The sequence below is a fragment of the Muscardinus avellanarius genome (genome assembly GCF_963383645.1).
Source record: "Muscardinus avellanarius genome assembly, chromosome: 10".
In the NCBI taxonomy this organism is placed as follows: domain Eukaryota; kingdom Metazoa; phylum Chordata; class Mammalia; order Rodentia; family Gliridae; genus Muscardinus; species Muscardinus avellanarius.
Genome location: NC_137796.1, coordinates 48,460,752 through 48,488,511, shown reverse-complemented (window position 1 = coordinate 48,488,511; position 27,760 = coordinate 48,460,752). Strand labels below are relative to the sequence as shown.

General features: G+C 51.0%; 1 protein-coding gene across 2 annotated transcripts; it reads left to right on the top strand.

Moving 5' to 3' along the window:
• Positions 1-2,014: 2,014 nt before the first annotated feature.
• Positions 2,015-27,736, top strand: NPHS1 (NPHS1 adhesion molecule, nephrin; the record flags this gene model as incomplete). 2 transcript variants are annotated; one of them, XM_080702621.1, is made up of 29 exons in its annotated part: positions 2,015-2,108; positions 2,208-2,423; positions 2,498-2,620; positions 2,809-2,937; positions 4,460-4,541; positions 4,930-5,033; positions 6,787-6,914; positions 6,996-7,167; positions 7,347-7,504; positions 7,745-7,889; positions 7,998-8,122; positions 10,709-10,895; positions 11,282-11,411; positions 11,498-11,670; positions 12,248-12,388; positions 12,471-12,611; positions 13,055-13,176; positions 14,063-14,234; positions 14,335-14,491; positions 14,567-14,718; positions 17,536-17,647; positions 17,729-17,910; positions 20,210-20,266; positions 23,182-23,301; positions 23,408-23,432; positions 24,281-24,356; positions 24,501-24,594; positions 24,691-24,797; positions 27,605-27,736. In XM_080702621.1, 29 exons carry the CDS (start codon positions 2,015-2,017, stop codon positions 27,734-27,736), a joined length of 3,756 nt encoding a protein of 1,251 aa, XP_080558747.1. The 2 variants fall into 2 exon arrangements, with proteins under 2 accessions (XP_080558747.1, XP_080558746.1); XM_080702620.1 differs by having other exon boundaries at positions 24,682-24,797.
• Positions 27,737-27,760: the final 24 nt, after the last annotated feature.

Here is a 27,760-nt window from a genome sequence, read left to right as displayed (position 1 = left end):
GGCTCAGGCCAGATGCCTTGTCTTGTTTCTGGAGGAGAATCAAATAGGAAGGGGGGGGGCAGACAGTTGCAATTCCTGCAGGAGATCAGCAGACCAAGGAGCTTATCCTGTGAGAGGGAGAGAGCGCCCACACTCTGGGGTGGAGAGGGTAGGCCAGTCAGCAGCATATGGTTATAAAACTCAGGGATGTGAGGATCAGGACTTAGAGCTAGAGAAACTAATAAAGGAAAGAGGTACAGCAGAGGCTGACTGAGAACAAATACTTACTGGGCTCCCGGTATATGAGAGAGAGCATGGAACAGCAGCCGCGATGGAGAGAAGAGCAGAGACAGGCGGAAAACAGATGCATGCAGAGGCTTAGAGTGAAACAGTTAAAGGGTGACTGAGATTTAACCATGTAATGCAGAGAGTGAGAGAGAAAGAGAGAAGAGTCTCAAAGAGATGGAAAAAGAAGATAAATCAGGATGGATAAAGAGGAGACCAGAGAAGGGAGAAGGAGATGGCAGAGACGGTGAGAAATAGAACGGGCTGTGCATTTCTGTAATCCCAGCTACTTGGGGTGCTGAGGCAGGAGGACTGAGCATATGAGGCCAGCCTGGGCAACTTAGTAAGTACATCTCAAAATAAAAAGGGCTAGCCAGGCGTGGTGGTGCACACTTGTAATCCCAGTACTTGGGAGGCTGAGACAGGAGGATCACACAGGTTCAAAGCCAGCCTCAGCTACATAGTGAGGTTCTCAGCAATTTAGTGAGACCCTGTTTCAAAATAAAATATAAGATAGGTCACGATGTAGCCCGGAGGTAGAGGCCCCTGGGTCCCATCCTCAGGACCACAAAAATAAAAAAATTTTAAAAATTAAAAAGAGCTAGGGGTGTAGTCACTGATAGTGTCCCTGAATTCAATCCCCCATACCAAAAAAAAAAAAAAAGGAGAAAAAAGAGATCCAGGAATCTCACAGGGCTCTTGTCAAATGATGCCCATAGAGGGCTGTCTGTCTTGAAGTCTGTCTTTCATTCCCAGTGCTATGCACACTCACACCAGACACTTACACACTCATATGCTGTCCACATGCTTTCATGAATCACTATTCATGCTTATCTCCCCCCTCACATGCATGTTCACATACCTGGGCACACCCGCGCGTGAGCGCGCGCACACACACACACACACACACACACACACACACACGCTGGCTTCACTCTCTCCCACCCCCTTCCTGCCTCCCACACTTGTACACTCCCCAGCAGAGAACCCTGACATCACTTCTGGGAAGGAAGGGACTTGCCGAGGTCACGCACCCATGCAGGGGAAAGCTGGGAAGTCCTTTCCGCCCCTGCATGCCCAGCTGTCTGCCTCTGCCTCAGGCTCTGGGGACAGGAGCTGTCCACATCTGGACTACTCTCCCAGGCTCTTGGGGTCATGGGGCCTGGGGAGGTACCGTGGAATATGTCTGGCATGTGCTGACAGGGGAGTTCATGCTCAGTGGGGCCTGGAGGCACCTTCTGGGCAGAAGCTGGAGTTGGAGACTCTGGGGAGGGGCCTGGGGGAGGCAGTGTGGTGCGAGGGTGAGCTCAAACTGGGTCTGCTCTGCCACTGACCGTGTCAGCCTCTCTGCTGTTCTGGGCCCATAGGACCTGCTGGATTCTGAGCAACAAGTCCTCTTTGGGAGGCTGTGAGTGGTGCAGAAGGAGATCAGCAGCAAGGGGGGCAGGAGAGAAGAAAGGGAGACAGAGACTGTCGAGGTAGGGGAGACTGAGAGGCAGAGCAAGAGGCAGGTGGGTGACTCAGAGGGATGCTGCGACAGAAAGAGCTATAGGAGAAAAGGAGAGAGGAGGCATCAGGGGGCACTCAGATACCGGGAGAAACAGGAGGAGAGTGAGACAGAGACAAAGAGACATTTCTGGAGAGAGAGGATAACAGAGAAAGAGTTGGAAAAGGACAAGTGAAAAGCCGGGGACAGAGACACAGAGAGAAGGGCCCAGAGAAAGGTTGTGGCTGACACGGGTGGTGGGCTATGGGTACTGTGGGAGCCATAGTCAGAAGGCCTGGGACAGCCCAGAGGACCCCCATCAGGGCTGCCCTGCTGCTCATGGGGCTGCTGACCACAGGTGAGTGGGACCCTGATCCTGCGCCCAGCGGCCCTCATTTCCCTCCTTTATTCCAAGGCTGAACCTGCCCGTTCTTTCCTGCTGCCCTCTGTATCCCAGGCCTGGCACAGTTGCCAATCCCTGCCTCAGCCCCTCGTGGCTTCTGGGCTCTTCCTGAAAACCTGACAGCCGTGGAGGGGACCACGGTGGAACTGCGCTGTGGGGTCAGAGCCCCGGGCAGTGCTGTACAGTGGGCCAAGGACGGGCTGCTCCTTGGCCCCAACCCTGCAATCCCAGGCTTCCCGAGGTACCGCCTGGGAGGAGATCCCGCTCGAGGTGAGGAGTCAGAGCCTGGGCTCCTGAGCCGCCAGCAGAGGCTGCAGCCCTGACCTTGCGGACCCCACCCACAGGGGAATTCCACCTGCACATTGAAGCCTGCGACCTCAGCGACGACGCCGAGTATGAGTGCCAGGTCGGCCGCTCGGAAACCGGCCCTGAGCTTGTGTCTCCCAGAGTAATCCTCTCCATCCTCGGTATGGGTGAGCGACCCCCAGGACCCACAGGTCTGGGCTTCCAACCCACTCCTCCCCCAGGACTCAAGAGTCCAAACTCCCTGCCTCTCCTCCCTCGGAGCCTGGAAACAGGACTCGTTTCGTGAGCAAAAAGACTTGGGCCCAATCCTCCGGTCCTCAGTGGTGGAGGCTCGCCCCTTTCTCACCAGTCCCCCCGAAGCTGCTTCAGCTGACCCCTGAGGCAGGGAGCACAGTCACCTGGGTAGCTGGGCAGGAGTACGTGGTCAGCTGTGTGTCTGGGGACGCAAAGCCAGCGCCGGATATCACCTTCCTCCAGAGTGAGTATGGATGAACTGGTGGGGACCATTATGATGCCTCTGCAGTGGGGAGGGGGTGCTTCCTGCCCAGTGCCCTTTTAGGGGCCCAGAAAATATGTCATCTCTGAGCTAGGATGCAGGAGCAGGTGTGGGGAAACAGGACTGTGAGGTGGGAGGGGACACACAGGGGGAGGAATCCAGGAGGCTGCAGGACTACTGGTCTAGTGCCAGGAAAAGTCTGAGGCTTAGACAAGGTAGGAGTGGCAGCCAGTCGTGGTAGCCCTTGGCTGCAATCCTAGTACTTGGGAGGCTGAGATGGGAGAACCCCAGATTCAAAGACAGCCTTGGCAACTTAGTGAGATTCTCAGCAGCTTAGACCCTGTTTCAAAATTAAAAATTAAAAATAGAGCCGGGCATGGTGGTGCATGGTTGTAATCCCAGCATTCAGGAAGATGAGACAAGAGGATCATTGTTTCCAGACAGCCTCGGCTAGTTAGTAAGGCCCTTTGCAACTCAGTGAGACCCTGTTTCAAAACAAAGAATAAAAACTAGGGCTGGAGCCGGGCGTGGTGGCGCAGGCTTGTAATCCCCGTGCTTGGGAGGCAGAGATAGGAGGATCTCGCGCAGGTTCGAAGCCAGCCGCACTGGTTTAAGAGACCCTTGTCTCCAAATAAAAAAAGTATAAAAATGGGTCTGGGAGTGTAGCCCGGAGGTAGAAGGGTTTTCAGGAACCCCAGTACCACCAAAAAAAAAAAAAAAAAACCCACCTAGGGCTGGGGGTGTAGCTCAGAGGTAGAATGCACCTGGGTTCCATCCCAGTACTGCAATAAGTAAATAAATAAATAAATAAATAAATAAGGCTAGGGGAGTGGCTCAGAGGTAGAACGCCTCTGCGTTCATCTCCCAGGAACAACACCACCACCAAAAAAAGAGAAAGATCTGAGTAGCGATGGCTGTGCAAAAAAATGAGAGGCTGACACTGGCTGCAGTAGCGCACGCCTGTAATCCCAGTTCTCTGGAGGCCAAGACAGGAGGATTACAGGTCCAAAGACAGTGTCAGTAATGTCCAGGGGCTGTCAGCAACCTAGTGAGACCTGTTTCAAAGCATAAAATGTAAATGGCTGGGGATGTAGCTTGGAAGCAGAATGCGCCTGGGTTCAATCCCTAGTACTACCAAAATGAATGAATTAATTTAAAAGGGCTGGGATGTAGCTCAGAGGTAGACTGTTCCTGGGTTCAATCTTCAGTATCAAAAGTATAAGAAGAAAATAACAGAAAATAAATGAGAAACTGTGGTGATGGGGGTATGGGATACAACCCATCAAGCAGATAGAAGGGACAGGCCCAGACCTTAGCCCCGAGAACCCCAGTATTTCGGGAGTCCCAGATGTATGGAGGGGATGGAGCTGGTACCCCATGTTCTTCTCCTCCAGAACCAAGAGGAAGGGGGCATCATGTTCACTGTGAGAACTTCCAAGCCAAGCTCCCCAAAATGTTCTTTGGGGAGTGCCTGGCACCTCTCCATCCCTCTTGTTGCCCTAAGGTGGACAAACAGTATCTGATGTCTCTGCTAACGTGAACGAGGGGTCCCAAGAGAAACTCTTCATCACAGAGGCCACAGCCAGGTATGCAAGTTGGGGAGTCCTCCCTCCTCTCTGGATCCCCACCCGGATCTCCCCATGAGAGGCTCGTATCATAGGGATTCAAATACAGAAACTTGATTTGGTTATGAACATCTGACACTCAATTTTTCACCCAGATCCTCAAAACTTCTTCATGGGAACCCCAGTTCCAGAGTATCAGTCACAAAGATTTTGGCCAGATACGGCCCTCTGAGGCCCCAAGTCTTACAGCTGAAGCCCCCAATTTTCCCCCTAGACCTCCAGGTCTTAGAGGAAATTGGTGTAGAGGTTTAGGCCAAGTGGGAGAACCTGGGATCCTCACCTCCTCTCCCTGACTCCCTAAATTTTAAAATGATGATTCTGAGTCTGGAACCCCAACTTCCCATCCCAGGGTGACACCCCAAAGTTCAGATAATGGACAGTTACTGGTGTGTGAAGGATCCAGCCCAGCTTTGGACACCCCCATCAAGGCCTCAATCACCATGAATGTTCTGTGTAAGTGGAGAACTGAAACTACCGTGGGCACTGAGGATGGGAAGCAGGATTGAGGTGGATCCCCTGGGGATCGCAGGATTGAGAGAAACCCAGGAACTCAAAACAGAAGCATAATTGAGCATAGTGGTGCACACCTTTGATTCCAGTACTTGAAATACTTGATGAGACAGGAGAGGTTGGCAGGTTCAAAGCCAGCCTTAGCAAGTAGTGAGGTCCTGTTTCAAAACAAAAAATAAAAAGGGCTGGGGGTATAGCTCGAGGTAGACTGCCCCTGGGTTCCATCCCCAGTATGTGTGTGTATGTATGTATGTATGTATGTATGTGCAATATATATATATATATATATATGGAGACAGACAGACAGACAGACATAAGCTAGGTGTGGTGGATGCCTGTGATCTCAGTACTTGGGAGGCTGAAGCAGGAGGATCTCAGGTTTGAGACCAGCCTCAGCAGTTTAGAGAGACTCTCAGGAAGCTAGCAAGACCCTGTTTCAAAATGAAAAAAGAAAAAAAAAAAAAGCCGGGCGTGGTGGCGCACGCTTGTAATCCCCGCACTTGGGAGGCGGAGACAGGTTCGATCCAGCCTCGCTGGCTTAAGAGACCCTGTTTCCAAATAAAATATAAAAAATAGGTCTGGGAGTATAGCACGGAGGTAGAAGGGTTCCATCCCCAGTACCACACCCCCCCAAAAAAAAGAAAGAAAATAAAAGGGTCTGGGGAGGATAGTAGTTCAGAGGTAGAGTGCCCTTGGGTTCAATCCCTAGCACAAAGGAGGAGGAGGAGGAGGAGGAGGAGGAGGAGGAGGAGGAGGAGGAGGAGGAGGAGGAGGAGGAGAAGAAAAGAGAGAGAAGCATGGGAATTCAGAGAGATCTTATGGGGCCTAGAAAGAACAGATGGAGAACCAGGCATGGTGACACATGCTTGTAATCCCAGTACTTGGGAGGCTGAGACAGGAGGATCACAGGTTCATAGCCAGCCTCAGCTACTTAGTGAGACTCTGTTTCAAAATAAAGAATAAAAGCCAGTGTAGCCGTGCGGGCCTGTAATCCCAGTACTTGGGAGGCTGAGACAGGAGGACTGCAGGTTTGAGGACAGCCTCAGTAAGTAGTGAGACCCTCATCAAACTAGTGAGACTTTGTTTCCAAATAAGAAATAAAATCGGGGTGGAGGTATAACACTAAGATAAGCCTGGCGTGGTGGCGCACGCTTGTTATCTCAGCATTCGGGTCACTGAGACAGGAGGAGCACGGTTCGCAGACAGCCTCAGCTACTTAGGCCCTTTGCAACTCAATGAGACCCTGTTTCAGAAATAAAGAATAAAAAATAGGGCTGAGGTGTAGCTTGGAGGTAGAATGTCCCTGGGTTCCATCCCCAGTGCTGCAAAAACAAAACAAAACAAAAACAAAAAACCTAAATGCCTCTGGGTTCCATCTCCAGTAACACACACACACACACACACACACACACACACACACACACAAGAATAAAAACAGAGCTGGGCGTGTAGGTCGGAAACAGAATGTCTCAGTGTTCACTCCTCAGTACCACAAAAAGAGAAAGAAGAAAAAAAGGAAGGAAGAAAGAAAGAAAGAAAGAAAAGAAAGAAAGAGAAAGAAAGAAAGAAAAGAGAAAGGATGGATGGATGGATGGATGATGGATGGATGAATGGATGATGGATGGGTGGATGGATGGATGGATGGATGGATGATGGATGGGATCTCGAGATCCACTGAGTGCCCACTTTGCCCCAGTCCCCCCAGGCCCACCTGTCATTGAGTGGCCAGGCCTGGATGAGGGGCACGTGCGGGCAGGGCAGAGTTTGGAGCTGCCATGCGTGTCCCGAGGAGGAAATCCACCCGCCACACTACAGTGGCTGAAGGTGAGGGCAGAGCCAGTGGGTTGGGTTGGGGGGGGAGCAGGAGCTGGCTCTGAGCTGGCCTAGGCTTGAACCTGTCTCCAGAACGGCCAGCCTGTGTCCACGGCATGGGGCACAGAGCATGCCCAGGTGGTGGCCCGCAGCGTGCTGGTGATGACCGTGCGGCCAGAAGACCACGGGGCGCAGCTCAGCTGTGAGGCCTACAACAGTGTATCTACGGGGATCCAGGGAAGGAGCATCACGCTGCAGGTCATCTGTGAGTCTGGTGCCCACGGCCCCAGTCAACCCAGGCCCCAAAGAACCATTTGGTTGTATCCCCAAATCCACCTATATGATCGAAAGACCTCATCACCTGTCTCCTGTCCCCTGTCTGTCGGGCTGCCAGTGAGGAGCCCACCCAGCCTAGTGTCCCTCCTCTGTCCATCTGTCCTGCAGTTCCCCCCAGTGCCATCACCATCCTGGGATCTGCATCGCAGTCTGAGAACAAGAATGTGACGCTGTGCTGTGTCACCAAGTCCAGTCGTCCTAGGGTCCTGCTGCGATGGTGGCTGGGTGGGCGGCAGCTACCGCCTACAGAGGAGACAGTCATGGATGTGAGGAGGGGCCCAGCTCTGAGCTGGAAGGGGGCTGAGGGCACAGCTCCTGGAGCTGGGAGAGGAGGGGTCTGGCAGCATGGAGGCACTGGTACTTGAGGAGCGAGACCTGGGGCCCTGAATCCTGAGTCTGACAGAGGAGGGGTGGAGATGCCTCCCATGTCCCTGCTGGGGCTGACCCAGGCCTCTGGTACCAGGGGTGGGGTGCCTGGGTCCCCAGCGAAGCTCACTCGCTGCTAGGGCCTGCACGGTGGCCGTATCTCCATGTCCAACCTCACGTTACTGGTGCGTCGGGAAGACAACGGCCTGACCCTCACCTGCGAGGCCTTCAGCGAGGCCTTCACAAAGGAGACCTTCAAGAAGTCACTGGTCCTGAACGTGAAATGTGAGCCCCCACCCTGACCCAGGAATGCCCCAGGCCTCACAGACCCCACCCTCAGGCCCCAGCCCACAGAAAAAGTCACCTTGCTACCAGCTCTCCCTATCCCCACAGATCCTGCCCAGAAGCTATGGATCGAGGGACCCCCGGAGGGGCAGCACCTCCGGACTGGGACCCGGGTGAGGCTGGTGTGCTTGGCCATCGGGGGGAACCCAGACCCCGCCCTCACCTGGTATAAGGTTGGTGCCAAGAGAGGGCTGTGGGGCGGCCAAGGCCGAGGGTAGAAGTAGGATCACAGGTTCAGAGGCCAGCCTTGGCCTAAGCAAGTCTCTCAGAAACCTAGCAAGACCCAATTTCAAAGCAAAATATAAAAAGAGCTGGGAATGAAACTTGGAGGTAAAATGCCCTTGGATTTTTTCCCCTTTATGGTACTGGGGATTGAAGTAGGGGCATTCTACCTCTGAAATACACACCCATCCCTATTTGTTTGTTTTTTTGGCAGTACTGAGGATGGAATCCAGGGGTATTCTACCTCCAAGTGACACCCTCAGCCCTATATTCTATTCTTTATTTTGAAACAGGGTCTCACTGAGTTGCAAAGGGCCTTGCTAAGTAGCTGAGGCTGTCTGTGAACCACAATCCTCCTGTTTTAGCCTCCCAAATGCTGGGATTACAAGCCTGCACCACCACTCCCAGCTCCTATTTTTTATTTATTTTATTATTTATGTATTTATTTATTTAGTGGTACTGGGGATGGAACCCAGGGGCATTCTACCTCCAAGTTACACCCCAACTCTATTTTTTTTATTCTTTATTCTATTTATTTATTTATTGCAGTACTGGGGATGGAACCCAGGAGCATTCTACCTCTAAGCTACACTCCCAGCCCTACTTTTTTATTCTTTATTATTATATTATTATTATTATTATTATTATTATTATTATTATTATTATTTGGTGGTACTGGGGTTCCTGGAAGCCCTTCTACCTCTGGGCTACACTCCCAGACCTATTTTTATATTTTTTATTTAGAAACAGGGTCTCCTAAGCCAGCGCACACGGCTGGCTTCGAACCTGCGCGATCCTCCTGTCTCCGCCTCCCAAGCGCGGGGATTACAAGCGTGCGCCACCACGCCCGGCTATTATATTATTTATTTATTTTGGTGGTACTGGGGATGGAACCCTTCTGCCTCCAGGCTACACTCCCAGACCTATTTTATATTTTTTTATTTGGAAACAGGGTCTCTTAAACCAGCGAGGCTGGCTTCGAACCTGAGTGATCCTCCTGTCTCTGTCTCCCAAGCACGGGGATTACAAGCATGCGCCACCACACCAGGCTTATTCTTTATTTTAAAACAGGGTCTCACTGAGTTGCAAAGGACCTCACTAAGTAGCTGAGGCTGTACGGGAACTGTGATCCTCCTGTCTCAGCCTCCCAAATGCTGGGATTACAAGCATGTGCCACCATGCCCAGCTTTATTCTTTATTTTGAAACAGGGTCTCACTGAGTTGCAAAGGGCCTCACTAAGTACCTGAGGCTGTTCATGAACCTGGATCCCCCTGTCTCAGCCTCCCAAATGCTGGGATTACAAGTGTGCGTCACCATGCCTGGCTTATTTTTATTTTTTTGAAATATGATCTTGCTAGGTTGCTGAGTCTCACTACTTGCTGAGGCCATCCTTGATCCCAAGTACTGGGATTACAGGTGTGTGCCACCATGCCCCGCTGGAGCCCTTGGGTTTAAACCCCAGTACCACTCACATACAAATACGCAATCACACACACACACACACACACACACACACACACACACATACACACACGCACATACGCAAAAAAGAAAACAGAAAAATACTGGAGATTCTGAATTTTGGCAGGAAATTGGAAGAGACACAAAGGCCATGAAAATTAAGTGGAGTCCTAGAAAATTCTAGGGAAACAATTTCAGGATAAAAGAGGGAATTCTGGACCAAGATTGAGGATTCTAGAGATGAGGCAATTTCATTAAAATTAAAGGCATTCTGGTGAAGATCTCAAATTTCTGAGGAACTGTCAGGAGTTTTAAGGAAATACTAGAAATCCCAGGGTAGGGGGTGACATTTTGGGCAGAGGCCAGATATCTGGGGGAAGGACTAGCTTTTTTCTACATAACATTGAAACTCCATTAACATTAAATTATATTCTTGAGATTTCTAGGTAAGAAAATGAAATTTCACAAAAATTAAAGGAAATTCTGGGAGGATCTTAGGAAGTTAGGGAGCCACTGGAAATTCGGGTTGAAAAGACTAGGAATTGTAGGAATCACAATATTATTCTGTTTTAATTGGATGCAATTCTAGAGAATTGACAAGAATTTGTATAATACAAAGGATTCTAATAAAAGATGATAAGCTCAGTGTGGTGTCCCACACATGTAATCTCTACTTGGGAGGCTGAGACAGGAGGATCATAGGTTCAAGGACAGCCTCAGGAATTTAAGGAGCCTCTTGGCAACCCTGTTTCAAAACAAAACACACACACACACACACACACACACACACACACACACACACACACACCCCACTGAGGCTAGAAAGGAATTCTGCATATGGTTTGAAATTTTAAGGGAGTTTCTGATACGAAGTGGGGTAGGTATCTCAGGAATGGACTTTGAGGAGTGGGACTGGAGGTGGGGTGGAGGGCCGGGATGTGGACAGAGGAGGCTGGATCCTGGAGGAGGGCCCACTCCCCTACCCTTTGGTATCCCGCAAAGGCCTTCCAGGGGCGTCTGCGGGCGGGGAGGGAGGGCAGGGCTAACCGCAGCCACAGCCAGTCGGGGTCCTCAGAACTCGCGCACGGTGACCGAGCCGCGGCTGCCCCAGGAGTCACGGCGGGTGCAGCTGGGAAATTTGGAGAAGTCGGGAAGCATCTTCACCCGCGAGCTGGTGCTGGTCGCAGGTCCGTCGGACAACCAGGCCAAGTTCTCCTGCAAGGCGGGCCAGCTCGCAGCGTCCACGCAGCTCGAGGTGCAGTGTGAGGATGCCGCGGGCGCGGGCCGCGGGAGGGCGCGGGCCTGGGCCGGGTGCTGTGGGTGCCCGGAGCCCGGGCAGGGGCCAGGTGCCGTGGGTGCCCGGAGCCCGGGCAGGGGCCAGGTGCCGTGGGTGCCCGGAGCCCGGGCAGGGGCCAGGTGCCGTGGGTGCCCGGAGCCCGGGCAGGGGCCAGGTGCCGTGGGTGCCCGGAGCCCGGGCAGGGGCCAGGTGCCGTGGGTGCCCGGAGCCCGGGCAGGGGCCGGGTGCTGTGGGTGCCCGGAGCCCGGGCAGGGGCCGCTGAGCAGAGGCGGGCGGGCCTGGGCTCAGGATGCGGCGGAAATAGGCCAGGCCGCCTCCTCTCCTCTGAGTCTCGCCCCTCCATCTGCTAAGTTCCTCCAACCAACTTGACGATCCTGGCCAACTTGTCGGCGGCGCGCCCAGGGGACGTCTTAAATTTGACCTGCATCAGCATCAGCAGCAACCCGCCCGTCAACTTGTCCTGGGACAAGGAGGGGGAGAGGTGGGAGAGCGAGGCCCCGCCCCTGCAGGCTCTGGCCCCGCCCCCGCCCCCGCCCCCGCCTCACCCTACGACCTGCCGGTGCACAGGCTGGAGGACGTGGCAGCCCCGCCGCAGAGCGCCCCGTTCAAAGGCTCCGCTGCTTCCAGGAGCGTTTTCCTTCGGGTGTCATCCCGCGATCACGGCCACCGCGTGACCTGCCGCGCCCACAGTGCGGGGCTCCGGGAAACCGTGAGCTCCTTCCACCGCCTCAACGTGCTCTGTACGTGTGCGGCCCTGACCCCAAACTGCACCTGTCTTCACCCTGACACCGCCCTTGAACCCGATCAGGAACCGTGCGCCTTCCCTAACCTTTATCCCGACCCCTGGCCCTGCACCAACTCCTACCCTGCCCGACCCCTGACCTCTACCCTCACCCTCTCTCCATCCTTAAGCCTGACCCATCTTTAAGTCTGCCCTTTTCCCACACTGCTTAACTTCTATCCTGGGCCTTATCACCTTATCCCACAACCTCCTCCTAGTCTCGACCTCAACTTTCCTCTTTAAACCTGTGCCTGATCGAGCCGGGCGTGATGGGGCGCGCTTGTAATCCCTGCCCTTGGGAGGCTGAGACAGGAGGATCGCACAGGTTCGAAGCCAGCCTCAGCTACTTAGTGAGACCCTGTTTCCAAATAAAATAGAAAATAGGTCTGTCTGGGAGTATAGCCCGGAGGTAGAAAGCCTCTGGGTTCCACCCCCAGTACCACCAAAAAAAAAAAAAAAAAAAACCTGTGCCTGATCTCAGCTCTCTCTCTGGCCCCACCCTTAACGCTCGGCTCCCTGCCGCACCCTCTCTGAAGACCGCCCAGAGTTCCTGGGGGAGCAGGTGCTGGTGGCGACCGCGGTGGAGCAGGGTCAGGCGCTGCTGCCGGTGTCCGTCTCTGCTAACCCCGCCCCCGAGGCCTTCAACTGGACCTTCCGCGGTTACCGCCTCAGCCCAGGTGTGGGAAGTGGACACGGAGAGGGGTGCAGGTCCCCGAGGATGGGAGGGCCTGTCGGACTCCTTTCTCTGGCCTTCCCCAGCTGGCGGCCCTCGGCATCGCATCCTCTCGGGGGGAGCGCTGCAGCTCTGGAATGTGACCCGAGCCGACGACGGCTTCTATCAGCTGCATTGCCAGAACTCGGAGGGAACCGCTGAGACGCTCGTGCGCCTGGACGTGCACTGTGAGCCCCTCCCTCGAGGAAACGAGAGTCTCTGGGAGCCCCGCCTCCCCTGCAAGGCTCGCCGACCCAAGGAGCTTGCCCAAGTGAAGCCTGTGGAAGCCCCACCCACCCTGGAATAACCACCCATTTGGGAAGCCCCTACCCTCAAGGCCTCCTGCCCACTAAGGAGACCCAGTGTGGAATCTGCCCAGGGAAGGCGGCCACCTACACAGGAGCTACCCGTTCCAGGGGGCTTCTCCCCAACACCATCCTTGAAGGCAGTCCCAACTATTCTAATCAGAGGCACCAGAGAGGGTGGGGACGACCTCACCCTGAGAATGCTCTCAAGTGCACCGCAGAGATGGCAAACTGCCTTTATACCTATAACTTTCCCGGACACCTCTAAGACACCCTCCCACCCAGAGCCCTCCCCCAGGTGCCTCCATGAGCCCTGTCTCCCCCAGATGCGCCCACCATCCGTGTCCTCCAGGACCCCACTGAGGTGAATGTCGGGGGCTCTGTGGACATAGTCTGCACCGTGGATGCCAACCCCATCCTCCCGGAGATGTTCAGCTGGGAGAGGCTGGTGAGGAGCCAGGCTTTAGTGAATGAGGTGGGGCCACAGGAATGTGGGTTCTTGACTTGGATACCCTTAAGAGTGAAGGCCACATCTGTGTGACCGTGTATAATTCTGGACTTGTCAGGGCGTGCTCCAGGAACTGATCACTGTTGAATGGTAAATGAATGGGTAGACAAACAGACAAAAAGCTAGGGGAGTGGGCAGCTGGATGGATAGCTGGGCAGATGCATGAGTGGAAGGAAGAATGGATGGACAAGTGAAAGGATGGATAGTTGGAAGTGTGGATGGGTGAATAGATGATTGAGTGTGAGAGATGGGGATGGGTAGGTAGATTCAAGGGTAGATGAGCAGATGGAGATAGCATTAGTGGAAAGAGGTCAGTGGAACGATGGTGGATGGACTGATGGGTGGATAGATCAATGGAGAGATGGATAGGTAGAAAGCTGGATAAATGGATGAACAGATGCATGTGTTTATGAGTGTGTGCATGCCTGTGTGTATAGACAGGATGAGTGGGTAGAGAAGGGCAAGAGCGGATAGATGGTACATAGATGGAAGACAGATGGTTAGATGAATGAGTCGATGAACAGATAGAAAGATAAATAGATAAGTGGATAGTTAGATGGCTAAGTGAACGGATGGACGGACAGTGGGTGGATGGATAGAGGCTGGCAGGCATGAGTAGTCAGGTAAGTGGATAGATGAGTGGCCAGCTGGATTGGAAGATGAGTGAGTGGATTGGATAGATGGTTGGATAGATGTTAGAAATTTCACTTCTGTCCTCTGTGGAGGGGAGTGTGGGTGAGACGATGAGGCTACAGAAGGAACACAGTTTTGGTGATGGTCGATCTAGGGCCAGACTGGGGCCAACTCCTGAGTCTTGGGTCTCCAGGGGGAAGAAGAAGAGGACCAGAGCTTGGATGACATGGAAAAGATATCAAAGGGATCCACCGGGCGACTGCGGATTTACCATGCCAAACTGTCACAGGCCGGAGCTTATCAGTGCATTGTGGACAATGGGGTGGCACCTCCAGCCAGAGGGCTGGTTCGTCTGGTTGTCAGATGTGGGTAACACCCAAAGCCTTGCCTTCAAGGGCCTGTCCCTACATTCACGGTCCTCATGTCCTCCCACGTACCTCACGTTGACTCCCCAACCTGTCCTAGTTGCCCCCCAGGTGGAACATCCTACTCCCCTCACTAAAGTGGCTGCAGCTGGAGACAGCACCAGCTCGGCCACCCTCCACTGCCGGGCCCGAGGCGTCCCCGACATTGTCTTCACTTGGTCCAAAAATGGAGTCCCTCTAGATCTCCAGGACCCCAGGTGAGCCCAGGCCCAGCCAGGCGGCACTCCAGCCCAAACTCTGGTCCCTGAGTGCCTGCCCCACCTTCCCTGCAGGTACACGGAGCACACATACCACCAGGGTGGGGTGCACAGCAGCCTCCTGACCATCGCCAATGTGTCTGCTGCCCAGGACTACGCCCTGTTCACATGCACTGCCACCAATGCCCTCGGCTCAGACCATACCAAGATTCAACTCGTCAGCATCAGTATGGCCAGAGGGGGCTGGGAGGGTACTGATGGGTGCCCCTTGGGTCAACTTCCAAGCCCCTGGTTGGTCCCAGCCTGATGATGTCTCTGACACCTGAGGGGTGTTTATGAGTGAGGTGTTTACTGGCCCTGGAAATTTTAATGGGAGAATGGGAGACTAAACTGCGGGGAAACACAACAAAGACAAAAACAAAAAGAAAAGGAGGTGTTGGTGGGGGGGAGCCTATTGGCTCAAATAACTGAAAAGTGGATTTTCAGGAGTGGCTGGATCTAGTTCAGCGGTCATCCAGGACTTCTTGCTGTCTCTTATGTCTGCTTTTCTCTGTGTTGGCTTTATTCTGAAGCTTCTCATAGTGGTGTGTTAGAATTCCCAGGGAAAAGCCGGGCGTGGTGGCGCACGCTTGTAATCCCCGCGCTTGGGAGGCAGAGACAGGAGGATCGCGCAGGTTCGAAGCCAGCCTCGCGGGCTGGCTTAAGAGACCCTGTTTCCAAATAAAAATGTAAAAATAGGTCTGGGAGTGTAGTCCGGAGATAGAAGGGCTTCCAGGAACCCCAGTACCACCAAAAAAAAAAAAAAAAAAAAAAAAGAATTCCCAGGGAAAATAAAACAGTCATATGGAAATACCAGAATTAAATTTCATTGGCTCCACTTGGATTGCAGCTCATCCCTGAACCAATCATGTGGTCAGGGGAAAGCAGCACTCTAATTGGCCAGGCCTGGTCACGTGCCTGCCCTGGTGGGGTGGAGTCCCTTCCACCTAAAGAATGTGGCCTGATAATGTGGGAGGGTGGTTCTCCAGATGCACTAGAAGAAATGAGGAGAATGAATGTGAGATCTGCACCACAAAATCCACTAGAAGAAACATATGTGAGTCAGGAGGCTGAGGCAGGAGGGTTGTGGGTTCGTGGCCAGCCTCAGCAACTTAGACTCTCCACAACTTAGTGAGACCCAATTTCAAAATTAAAAAATAAATAAGACTGGGGGTGTAGCTCCGAGGTAGGATGCCCATGAGTTCAATCCCCGGTTCCACCCACACACACAAAAGGAACATGTTGTTGTTGTTGTTGTTGTTATTGTAGTACTTGGGATGGAACCCAGGGGCATTCTACCTCTGAGCTACACCCTCAGCCCTATTTTATTTATTTATTTATTTATTTATTTATTTATTTTTATGGTACTGGGAATGGAACCCGGAGGCTTTCTACCTTCAGGCTACACTCCCAGAACTATTTTATATTTTATTTGGAAACAGGGTCTCACCAAGTTGTTGAGAGCCTCACTAAGTAGCTGAGGCTGGCTTCGAACCTGTGTGATCCTCCTGTCTCATCCTCCCAAGTACTGGGATTACATGCGTGCGCTTCCATGCCCGGCTCAGCCCTATATTTTATTCTTTATTTTGAAACAGGGTCTGACTGAGTTGCAAAGGGCCTCACTAAGTAGCTGAGCCTGTCCTCGAACCATGATCCTCCTGTCTCAGAGTCCCGAATGCTGGGATTACGAGCGTGTGCCACCACGCCCAGCAAAAGGAACATATTATGTTTCTATATATCATATGTTACCTCACGCAACTAACTTGCTCAGGAAAATGTATTTGTAATCCTCAAATCAGTATTCATGGTGCTTCTGTGGTCACTCAAGGACACTTACAAAACAATGGTCACTTGATTCGCCTGTGTGCATGCTTCTAGCTGGGACAGAACCAGGTGAAAAGGCTGCTTGTCCAGCTCTCATACTGTAGATAAGTGGCCTTTTGTTGTTGTTGTTGTTGTTGTTGTTAGTTTGTTGGTTTCTTTTGTTTTGGTTCTGGGGATTGAACCCAGGGGCATTCTACATTCTACACCCCCAGCCCTTTTTACTTTCTATTTTGAAACAAGGTCTCACTGAGTTGCTGAGGCTGGCTGTAGACCTATGATCCTTCTGTCTCCTTCAGCCTCCCAAGTGCTGGGATTACAGGCAGCACCATTGTGCCTGGCTTGGTGGTTTACTTAGTACCATGTTTTTTGCATTTTTGTGCTTTCTTGTTGGTTATCTTGTCTCTTAAAATGCCCCCCAAGCAAAAAGCTGTCTAGAGTTCCCATGTGTAAGAAGGCTGTGATGTGCCCTATGGGAAAGATACCTGTGCAGGGTAAGTGTCCCTCAGGCATGGGCTACAGTGCTGTTAACCATGTGTTTGATGTTAGCCAATCAACATATGCATTAAGCCAGGCATGGGGACACATCCCTATAATCTCAGTTCTTGGGAGGCTAAGACAGAAGGATTGCAGGTGGTTTTAGGCCAGCCTAAGCAATTTAGCAAGACTCTTTGCAACTTAACAAGAACCTGTTTCAAAATAAAATAAGCTGGGGGTGTAGCTCAGAGGTAGAATACCCCTGGGTTCAATCCCAGGTGCCACACATGTGTATTCACACACACACACATACACACACACACACACACACACACACACACACACACACTAAAACAAAAATAAATAAATAAGATATAAAGTGAGACTGCGGGTTTAGCTTGGAGGTAGAATGGCCCTGGGTTCAATCTCCAGTACCAAGAACAAAGTATTAAATAAGGCGTCTGTAACAGAAACACATAAAACAAGATTATGTATTGTTTGGTTGGCAAAAAGGCTGTGACGAGAAGTTTGAAGGAAGCCGGCCGACTTGCCCCTGGCGGCAGGGGTTTGGGATTTGATGTTCACGGTGCCTCTATTGCACACAGTAACCACGAATGATGGGACGGACTATTTAAAATCATTCTTGGGGAAAACCTGAAAGGCGTCTTTTAGAGTCCTGTCTCTTGCTTCTCCCATCCTCTCCGAAGGCCGCCCTGACCCCCCCCTGGGGTTGAAGGTCGTGAGCGTGACCCCGCACTCAGTGGGGCTGGAGTGGAAGCCGGGCTTCGATGGGGGCTTGCCTCAGAAGTTCCACATCAGGTGGGTCCCTGCCAAGGCAAAGAAGGGGCAGCACCAGTGGGGCTGGGCGCTCCCCTGAACTGGCTGTCCCCTGTCACGCAGGTACGAGGCCCTGGAGGCGCCAGGGTTTCTCTACGTGGATGTCCTACCACCCCAGGCCACCACCTTCACCCTGACTGGGCTGAGACCTTCCACAAGATACCGGGTCTGGCTGCTGGCCAGCAACGCCTTGGGGGACAGTGGACTGACCGACAAGGGGATCCAGCTCTCCTTCACTACCCCAGGTGGGAAGGGGCAGTCTTAGGCAGGTTGGAAGCTTCCTCAGAGGACCTGTGGGTGGTATGGTGAAATGGATACGCGCAGCATTTCCCCTTTACAGATGAAGCAGCTAAGGCCCAGAAGAGTTGAGCAAAGTGACCGAGGTCACACATCTCTGAAGAGGGGAGATGAGACTGAAACTCAGGCAGAGGGACTTCAGAGAAGGCCCCCAGGTTCAATCCCCAGTCTCTCACACACACACACATGCACGCACGCATGCACGCACGCACACACACACACACAGAGAGTTTGAATTGAATAAAAATGAAAACATAAAAATTTTGAGGTTCAGCTAAAGCAATGCTTACAGGGATTATGGCATCAACCATTTACATTAGATAAGAAAAAAATTAAGGTTTCAAATGGATATTCTAAGTTTCCATTTTAAGAAATTAGAAGAGGTACGTGTGGTGGCGCATGCTTATAATCCCAGTATTTGGTAGGCTGAGACAGGAGGTTTGCACATTCGAGGCCAGCCTCAGCCACTTAGTGAAGCCTCCACAACTTAGACTCTATTTCAAAATAAAGAAAAAAAAATAGGGCTGGGCTGGGGGTGTGATTTGGAGGTAGAATGCCCTTGGGTTCAATCCCCAGTACTGCAAAAAAAAAAAAAAAAAAAATGAAAGAAAGAAGGAAAGAAAGAGAGAAAGAGAAAGAAGAAAATCCAAGCACGATGGTATACGCCTGTATCTCAGTACTTGGGAGGCTGAGACAGGTGGATTGGAGGTTTGAGACCAGCCTCAGCAACTCATCAAGACCCAGTTTCAAAATGAAAGTGCTGCATCAAGTGCCGTGTGCACATATGTACTCCCAACATGATTTACGTTATGATGTGAGACTATAACGCACCAATAAAAGAATATTAAAAATAATAAAAATAAAAGTGCTGGATCCGGGCGTGGTGGCGCACGCTTGTAATCCCCGTGCTTGGGAGGCTGAGACAGGAGGATCACACAGGTTCGAAGCCAGCCTCAGCAACTTAGTGAGACCCTGTTTCCAAATAAAATAGAAAATAGGTCTGGGAGGTAGTAGGCCCCTGGGTTCCACCCCCAGTACCACAAAAAAAAAAAAAAATCTGACCAAGACAAAAGGGAGAGAAGAGCCAACATTCTTCAATTATTACATTATTACTTCATGTTTGCAGACATGAATAGATATAAGGAATATTATTAATAACCAGAGGCCAATACATTCAGCAACTTTGATGAAATGAACCAATTCCTTGAAAATGACTAAGCATGTACTGTGGCTCGCAGGGCCTGAGCGCGGTGGTCAGTCCCACAGACCCCGGCCCAGAGAAGCCTGGTTCAAAGCCCACCTCCTCTGCCAATCTCTGGTTTTGTGACCTGAGGCAAGGGCCTCAGTTTCTAAAAACAAGGTTTCTCTAGAGTCTCAGTTTCTGAAAGCAAGGTTCATCTCAGACAGCTATAAAGATTAAATGAGTTAATGAATCCAGAGTGCTTTTAGAATGGGGCCAGTAACTTAAATGACCAAACATTAGTCTAAAGTAATGCCTTTTGGCCGGGCGTGGTGGCGCACGCTTGTAATCCCCACACTTGCGAGGCAGAGCAGGAGGATCGCGCAGGTTCGAAGTCAGCCTTGCTGGCTTAAGAGACCCTGTTTCCAAAAAAGAAAATAATATAAGATAGGTCTGCGAGTGTAGCCTGGAGGTAGCAGGGTTTCCAGGAACCCCAGTACCAGCAAAAAAAAAAAAAAAAAAAAAAAAAAAAAAAGAAAAGAAAAGAGAAAAAGAAAAGAAGAAAAAAAAGAAATGCCTTTTGCCCACCCTTTTGCCCACCCTCTGTTCACTTTGCCTATGAAATCTCCCTCAAAACCTCCTCTTTCTCTGTTCTCCTGACACAGAAGTCTTCTTCTTCATGGGATGTAAGAACTCTTTCACATTCCTACAGTTCCCTGTTTTTTTCTTTGTCTTATTTTCTCATTCCAGTCTTGAACTTGTGCCTCTGTGAAGGGAGAGAGCCCGATATCTTTTTCAGTTAATTCAGCAAGTTGATGCCTGATGTTAAGGGACCTTGCATATCATACAGCACTCATTAATAATTTGTTATTATTACTGGCATTGAAATTACTATTAATGTATTGCCACTATCATAAGCAATTTCCAGCTACTGTTGAAATATCCCCCAGAAGTCATATGCCAGTTCCCATGGGTTTCAAAGTGAGATGAAAAGCTTAGGCTGAGGAATGCTTAAGGCTCATTTCAGTTCCTTGGTATTAATATGTTATCTCTATATCCACCCCCAGGCCTGGACCAGCCTTCTGGAGAACCCGACCTCCAGCTGCCCACAGAGCGGCCCACAGGCAAGTCCTCAGCCCTGAGACTGGAACCTGCAGATGTCTGATCCCATCCTCTCCCTGTGGTCACAGGGGATTTAGCTCATGATTTAGCTCTGTCCTAGCAGGCTTCCACTTGCATCCATAGCTCTTCCTCTTGCTTGGAGTGACAAATTCTCTCTCTTCCTAATTGAGTTTTTTAATTCCTAAAAGAATTAGGCTATCCCATGCCTTATAAGGAGGCTGTATCAGTTAGCTCTAGCTGCATAACAAACCACCCCATATATGGCACTTATAGCAGCATATATTCTTTCTCATGACCTACGCATCTGGTGGAACAGTTCCTATCTGGCTGGTTTGAATCATCTCTGTATTCAGCTGGCAGCTGGGCTGGGACTGGGTGGTCTAGGGTGCCTCTGTGCTAGTTTTTCATTGTTGTGACAAGATACCTGAAGAAAACCACTTAAAGGAGGAAAGATTTACTTTGGCTCATTGTTTCAGCCCCTGGTTGGCTGGCTCCGTTGCTTTGGGCCTGAGGTGAGGCAAAGCATTATGGAGGAAGGGCGGGATGGGGCAAAGCTTCATGGCATGGCAGCTGGGAGCAGAGAGAGCAAGGAAGGGGCCTGGGACCAGACGCAGTCCAAGGCCTCGCCCCATGGCCCACCTCAACTGGGTCCCACCTCTCACAGGTTCCTCCTCTCTCCTCCTCCTCCTCCCCCTCCTCCTCCTCCTTCTCCGCTTCTTCTTCTTGTGTGCTAAGGATTGAACCCACGGGTGTTCTACCTGAGCTACACCCTCAGCCCAATATTATTTCATTTCTTTATTTGGAAATGGAGTCTCACTAGATTGCTGAGAGTATCATTATTTGCTGAGGCTGTCCTCAAACCTTCAGTCCTCCTGTATCAGCCTCCCCATGTACTGGGATTGCAGTCGTGCACCACCACGCACAGCTGCCACCATCTGCTCAGCTCTGAACCCCTCGGAGGATTCACCCATGTGACCCAATCACCTTCCAAACCCGCCGTCTGCACCAGGAACACTGCTGCACTGGGGACCAAGCCTCCGCACGGGAACCTTGGGAGGACACTCTATACCAAAACACAACGGACTCCTCCCCACGCGCCCGATGGTCATCTGGGGGACAGTGGCCATAAAGGCCATAGCGAGAGAGGATGAGCTCAAACTCACTCGCACTTTCCAAGTTTCTGATTCTGTCCCATTTGCTCCCATCCCATCAGCCGAAGCAAGCCACGTGGGCTCGACAGAGAGTCAGTGCAGAATGGGGGTGCTCAGGCGTGTGCACTTGAGGAGGGAGATTCAGTATGACCTCAGAGCTTGGCAGGAAGGCTGCGAGGCAGAAATTCAGCTGTCGTAGGCACTAAAAAGAATTGCTCAAAGCCAGGTGTGGTGGAGCATGCCTGTGTAACCCTAGTACTTGGGAGGCTGAGGAGGATCACAGGTTCAAGGACAACCTCAGCAATGTAGCAAGACTCTCACCAACCTAGTGAGACCGCTTCCAAATAAACAATAAAAAGGGCTGGGGTGTAGCTCAGAGGCAGAGTGCCGCTGGGTTCAATTCCTAGTAACACACACACACACACACACACACACACACACAGTCACGTTGGGTCAAATGTCAGTCTCCCAGCCCATCACTGTGGAAAGTAAAATGGGTGATTTACCCACCAGGCCATTTCATGTGCCCATGGAATTCTGCCTCAGCCATCAGATGGGACTCGGGGAATGGCTGTTCCCCATGGGAAACAAGTGCAGTTAGCAGCAGCTGGAGAAAGGAGGCCACGCAGATATCTCCTCAGAGCGACTAAGCTGTGTCCTCGTGACCGTGGCAGCTTGATGCTGGCTGGGATGGAGACTAGTGGGAAGGAATCATTTGTGATGGAATTTTCAGAGCAATTAGAAATTTGTTTGAGAGCTGGGCGTGGTGGCGCACGCTTGTAATCCCAACATTCGGGAGGCTGAGACTGGAGGATCACGGTTCGCAGACCGCCTCAGCTACTACTTAGTGAGGCCCTCTGCAACTTAGTGAGATTCTGTTTCAAAATAAAGAATAAAAAAAATAATAGGGCAGGGGGTGTAGCTCTGAGGTCGAATGCCCCTGGGTTCCATCCAGCATTTAGGAGGCTGAGACAGGAGGATCCAGCTTCGCAGCCAGCCTCAACTACTTTCAGTTACTTAGTAAGGCCTTCCACAATTTAGTGATACCCTGTTTCAAAATAATAAGATCCCTGCGTGGTGGCCCCTGATTGTAATCCCAGCATTCAGGAGGCTGAGACCAGAGGATCCCGGTTCGCAGACAACCTCAGCTACTTAGGCCCTCTGCAACTAAGTGAGACCCTATTTCAAAATAAAGAATAAAAAATAGGGCAGGGGGTGTAGCTCGGAGGTAGAATGCCCCTGGGTTCCATCCCCAGACCCGCAAAAAAGAAAGGTAGGGAGAAAGGAAGGAAGGAAGGAAGGAAGGAAGGCAGGAAGGAAGGGGACTATGGCCTTGAAGGTAGAATGCCTCTGGGTTCCACCCCCAGTACCCCCCAAAAAAAAAGAAAGAAAGAAGAAAGAAAGAAAGAAAGAAAGAAAGAAAGAAAGAGAAAAGAAAAAGAAATGAAAAGAAATTTGTTTGAGAAGGAAGGACATTGATTGAGGACAGGCACTCAATTACTCCAAGGCTCAGAGTGGTGAATTTGCTTCGGTGACTCTGGACACAGATGGTGGTTTGTGTGTGTGGAGGCTGGACTACATTACAGGAGGTCTTGAATGCCCAGCCGAGGAGCTCAGGGTCCCTCCTCAGTCCACAGTCAGGACTCAGGCAGTGGCAGGCCCGATGCTAATGGCTGATTGGCTTAGTCCAGGCAGGCTTCCTCAGAGTCCCGCTTTGGACTAGAGCCAGTTGTTTGGGGCTCACAGAGGCGTATCTTCCGCTGCAGGACCCTCGGGGCTGCCCCTGCCACCACTGCTGCTTGCAGCTGGGGGTCTCCTGCTGCTCTCCACTGCCTCTTGCGTCGGGGGACTCCTCTGGTGGTGGAGACTGAGGCGTCTTGCTGAGGGTGAGTACCCCCCGGGGACTCTCGGGGGGGCTCATATTGAAGATCTCCCCAGGACCAGGTGGACTCGAGTGGGAGTCTCTGACCCCTTTTTCCCCACTCCCCTCAGGCATCTCAGAGAAGACCGAGGCAGGGTAAGTGGGGCATTTTTCTCCTAAGAAGGCTTTGCTGCTTGGGAAGCTGAGACAGGTGGATTGCAGATCTGAGGCCAGTCTCTGCAACTTAGCAAGGTTCTCAGCAAATTAGCAAGACTCTTTTTCAAAATAAAAAATTTAAGCCGGGCATGGTAGTCCACACTTGTAATACCAGTGCTTGGGAGGCTGAGACAGGAGGATCGCAGGTTCATAGCTAGTCTCAGCTACTCAGTGAGGCCTCTGCAACTTAGTGAGACCCTGTTTCAAAATAAAGAATAAAAATTAGGGCAGGGGGTGTAACTCGTAGGTAGAATGCCTCTGGGTTTCATCCCCAGTACTGAAAGAAATATAAATAAATAAATAAGTAAATAAATAGTAGGGCTGGGGTGTAACTTGGAGGTAGAATGCCCCTGTGTTCAATCCCCAGATCCCCAGTACCATATATATGTGCCTGGGGGTGGCCGGGCATGATGCTGTAATCCTATAATACCAGTACTTGGGAGGTTAAGATAGGAGGATCAAAGTTTGAGGCCAGCCTCAGAAACTTAGCAAGACCCTGTTTCAGGTTTTGGGTTTTTGTTTTAAGGGCTGGGAGGTTGGGATGTAGCTCAGTGATAAAGAGCTTATTTTGCAAGTTCAATTCCTTGAGTTTAATCCTCAGTACCAAAAAAGACAAAAAAGAGGGGTTAGGGGTATACCTCAGTGGCAAAATTCCCCTGAATTCGATTCTTAGTATGGAAAAGGACAATTAAAAAAGGAAAAGAAAAAAGAAAGGAGGAGGAGGAGGCGACCACTTTGAGGGGGGAGGTTTGGGAAGTGGCAGGTGCGTTCACCCTCCATCCCGGAAGGTCTGAGGAAGACCGAGTCAGGAATGAGTATGAAGAGAGCCAGTGGACTGGGGACCGGGACACAGGAAGTTCCATGGTGAGTGGGCGCCACACTCCACCTTCAGCTCTGGGTCCCTGTTGCCCTTTCCTGGAACTCAGGAGTGGAGGGTGGAAAGGCCTTATCTGTTCTGTGTGTGTGTGTGTGTGTGTGTGTGTGTGTGTGTGTGTGTGTGCGCTGCAGGTTAGCACAGCAGAAGCAGAGCCTTATTATCACTCCATGAAGGACTTCGGCCCTCGGCTGTCCCCCACCCTGGAGGAGGCACCCTATCCCCAAGGTGAGCCATGAGCACATCAACCCCCACCATTCCATGGCACCCTGACACTGGCTGCCCTGATCATTCTGCCTTCCACTCCAACCCCAGGCTTCACAGGTCTTGAAGATGAGGATGTGGCCTTTCCTGGACACCTGTATGATGTGGTGGAAAGAATGTACTCACCACCCAGGGCCTGGGGACCCCTCTACGATGAAGTTCAGACGGTGAGGATATTTGTGTCACCAGCCTGTCTAGGCTGGAAGCCTGCCTCCTGCTGCAAGTATTAGTTAGGGTGAGCTAGCTGTTTTGACAAAGAGGCCTGGACTGAATTCAATGGCCTTAGAAAGATAGTCTAGGACTAAAGATGTAGCTCAGTGAGAGCATTTGCCTAGCATGTGCAAGGCTGTGGGTTCTGCAGAAGAAAAGAGAGAAAGAAGGAAGGAAGGAAGGAGGAAGGAAGGGAGGAAGGAAGGAAGGAAGGAAGGGAGGGAGGGAGGAACAAGACAGGCATGGTGTCACAGCTTGTAATCTTAGTACTTGGGAGGCTGAGACAAGAGGATTGCAGCCTTGAGGCCTCAGCAACTTAGATCTTCTTTTAAAATAAAAAAATAAGAAGTCGGGCGTGATGGCGGATGCTTATAATCCCAGTATTTGGGAGGCTGAGACAGGAGAATCACAGTTCACAGACAGCCTCAGCTACTTAGTGAGGTCCTTTGCAACTCAGTGAGACCCTGTTTCCAAATAAATAATAGGGCTGGGGTGTAGCTCATAGGTAGATACACCTGGGTTCCATCCCCAATACTGAAAAAATAAATAAATAAATAAAATAGGAGCCAGGCACAGTGGGCATGACTGTAATCCTGGTACTTGGGAGGCTAAAATGGGAGGATCACAGGTTCATGGACAGCCTCAATCTCAGCAAGGTCCTCCACAACTTAGTGAGACCCAATTTCAGAGTAAAAAAAAAATAATGCTGGGGAGCTGGGCATGGTGACCCACTCTTGTAATCCCAGTACTCAGGCGGCTGAGACAGGAGGATCTGGGTTCGTGGCCAGCCTCAGCTTGGTTTCAATAGCCAGTACCACAAAAAAGTAAAATAAAATAGGTCTGGGGTTGTGGCTTATAGGTAGAATGCCCCTAGGTTCAGCATCACAAAACATAAAATAGGGCTGGGTGTGGTAACATACACTTGTAATCCCAGTACTTGGGAGGCTGAGACAGGAGGATTGCAGGTTTGAGGCCAGCCTCAGAAATTTAGCAAGGCCCTCAGTAATCTAGTCAGACTCTGTCTCAAAATTAAAAATAAAATACGGCTGAGGGCGTAGCTCAGAGGTAGAATGCCCCTGAGTTCAATCCCAGTACAATTTTTTCCCTAGTAATCCCGGTTGGTATCCTATTAGATTAGAACTCAGAGAAAGAGAGTGCCTATTTTCCAATCACTTAACGAGGCCCTTGCAACTCAATGAGACCCTGTTTAAAAATAAAGAATAAAAAATAGGTCTGGGAGTGTCACTCAAGGTAGAATGCCCCTGGTTCCATCAGTGCCCAACACTGACACTTCCTGGTCTAGCTTGGGTCACATGCTCATCACTGAACCAATCACAGAGGCAGGGGATGGACTATACCAATTGGACAGGCCTGGATGTCCCATATATGGACACCGATCCAGAAGCCAGCTGTACTCAATTCACTGAAGAGTGGGAGAGAGTGGAGAACTCCGGGAAGTGAAGATGGTGTCTGGGAGATGAAAAACGACAGACATCATGGCCGCCCACCCACCCACTGACCCAAAGGAACGAAAGTGAACAGACCACTGGGTTCTGTGTGGCCCTGGCTAATGCTCCAGCATATCTGGGTCAAAGAATTCCCTCCCTAACGCAGTCCCACCCAGTGCACCTTCTTAGATGGAATCTCCACTTAACCAAGACAATAACGCGAGAAAAACCGCTGTCCGTGGTGCTGGACTCTTAAGTCCTACAAAAGCAGAGAAAGTCTGCAAACTTTCTGTTCAGCCAGAGAGTAAATATTTTGGACTTGTGGTCTTCCCCCCAAACTGTTCCACTCTAGTATAGTAGGATAAAAGCAGTCATAGCTAAGACATTACTGAGTGAGTATAGCTATGTAAGAGTTTATTTTTGAACCCTAAAATTGGAATCGCATATCATTTTTATATGCCATAAATATCATCCTTCTTTTGATTTCCCAACAATTTTTTTTTTTGCTGTACTGGGGATGGAACCCAGAGGCATTCTACCTGTGAGTGACACTCCCAGACCTATTTTTTATTCTTTATTCTTAAACAGGGTCTCACTGAGTTGCAAGGGCCTCATTAAGTAGCTGAGGCTGTCCGCGAACCACGATCCTCCTGTCTCAGCCTCCCAAATGCTGGGATTACAAATGTGTGCCACCACGCCTGGCTGATTTCCTAACAATTTATAAATATCAAACCATTCTTAGTTGAGTGTGGTGATAAATGTCTGTAATCCCAGTGCTTGGGAGGCTAAGACAGGAGGAACACAGATTCAAAGCCTGCTTCAGGTCGGGTGTGGTGGCGCACACTTGTAATCCCAGGACTTGGGAGGCTGAGACAGGAGGATCGTGCAAGTTTGAAGCCAGTCTCAGCAACTTAGTGAGGCTCTCAGCAACTTAGTGGGACCCTGTTTCCAAGTAAAATATAAAATAGGTCTGGGAGTGTAGCCCAGAGGTAGAAGGCCCCTGGGTTCCATCCCCAGTACCACACACACACACACACACACACACACACACACACACACACACACACATACACACACACCACAGCCTTCTTCAGCAACTTAGCAAGACCCTGTTTCAAAATAGAAAGTAAAACAGGGTTGGGGTAGAGCTCAGAAGTAAAATACATCTAGGTTTAACCTTCAATACTAAAATAATAAAACCTGCAGAGACCTCCCCCACCCCAGGGAGTTGAGTCGGGATATGTATCTTCCAGAGCTGTGCTGATGACCCCCAAGGGCGTCTCTCCACAGTTCTAACTCCCCTTCTTGCTTGTCAGGGCCCTTATGACCTCCGCTGGCAAGAGGACAAGTATGAAGACCCAAGAGGAATCTATGATCAGGTGGCGGGAGACTCGGAGGCTGTGGACTCGGATTCTCTACCCTTTGAGCTGAGAGGACATCTGGTGTGATGGCCGTGTCCAAGGCCCTCTCCT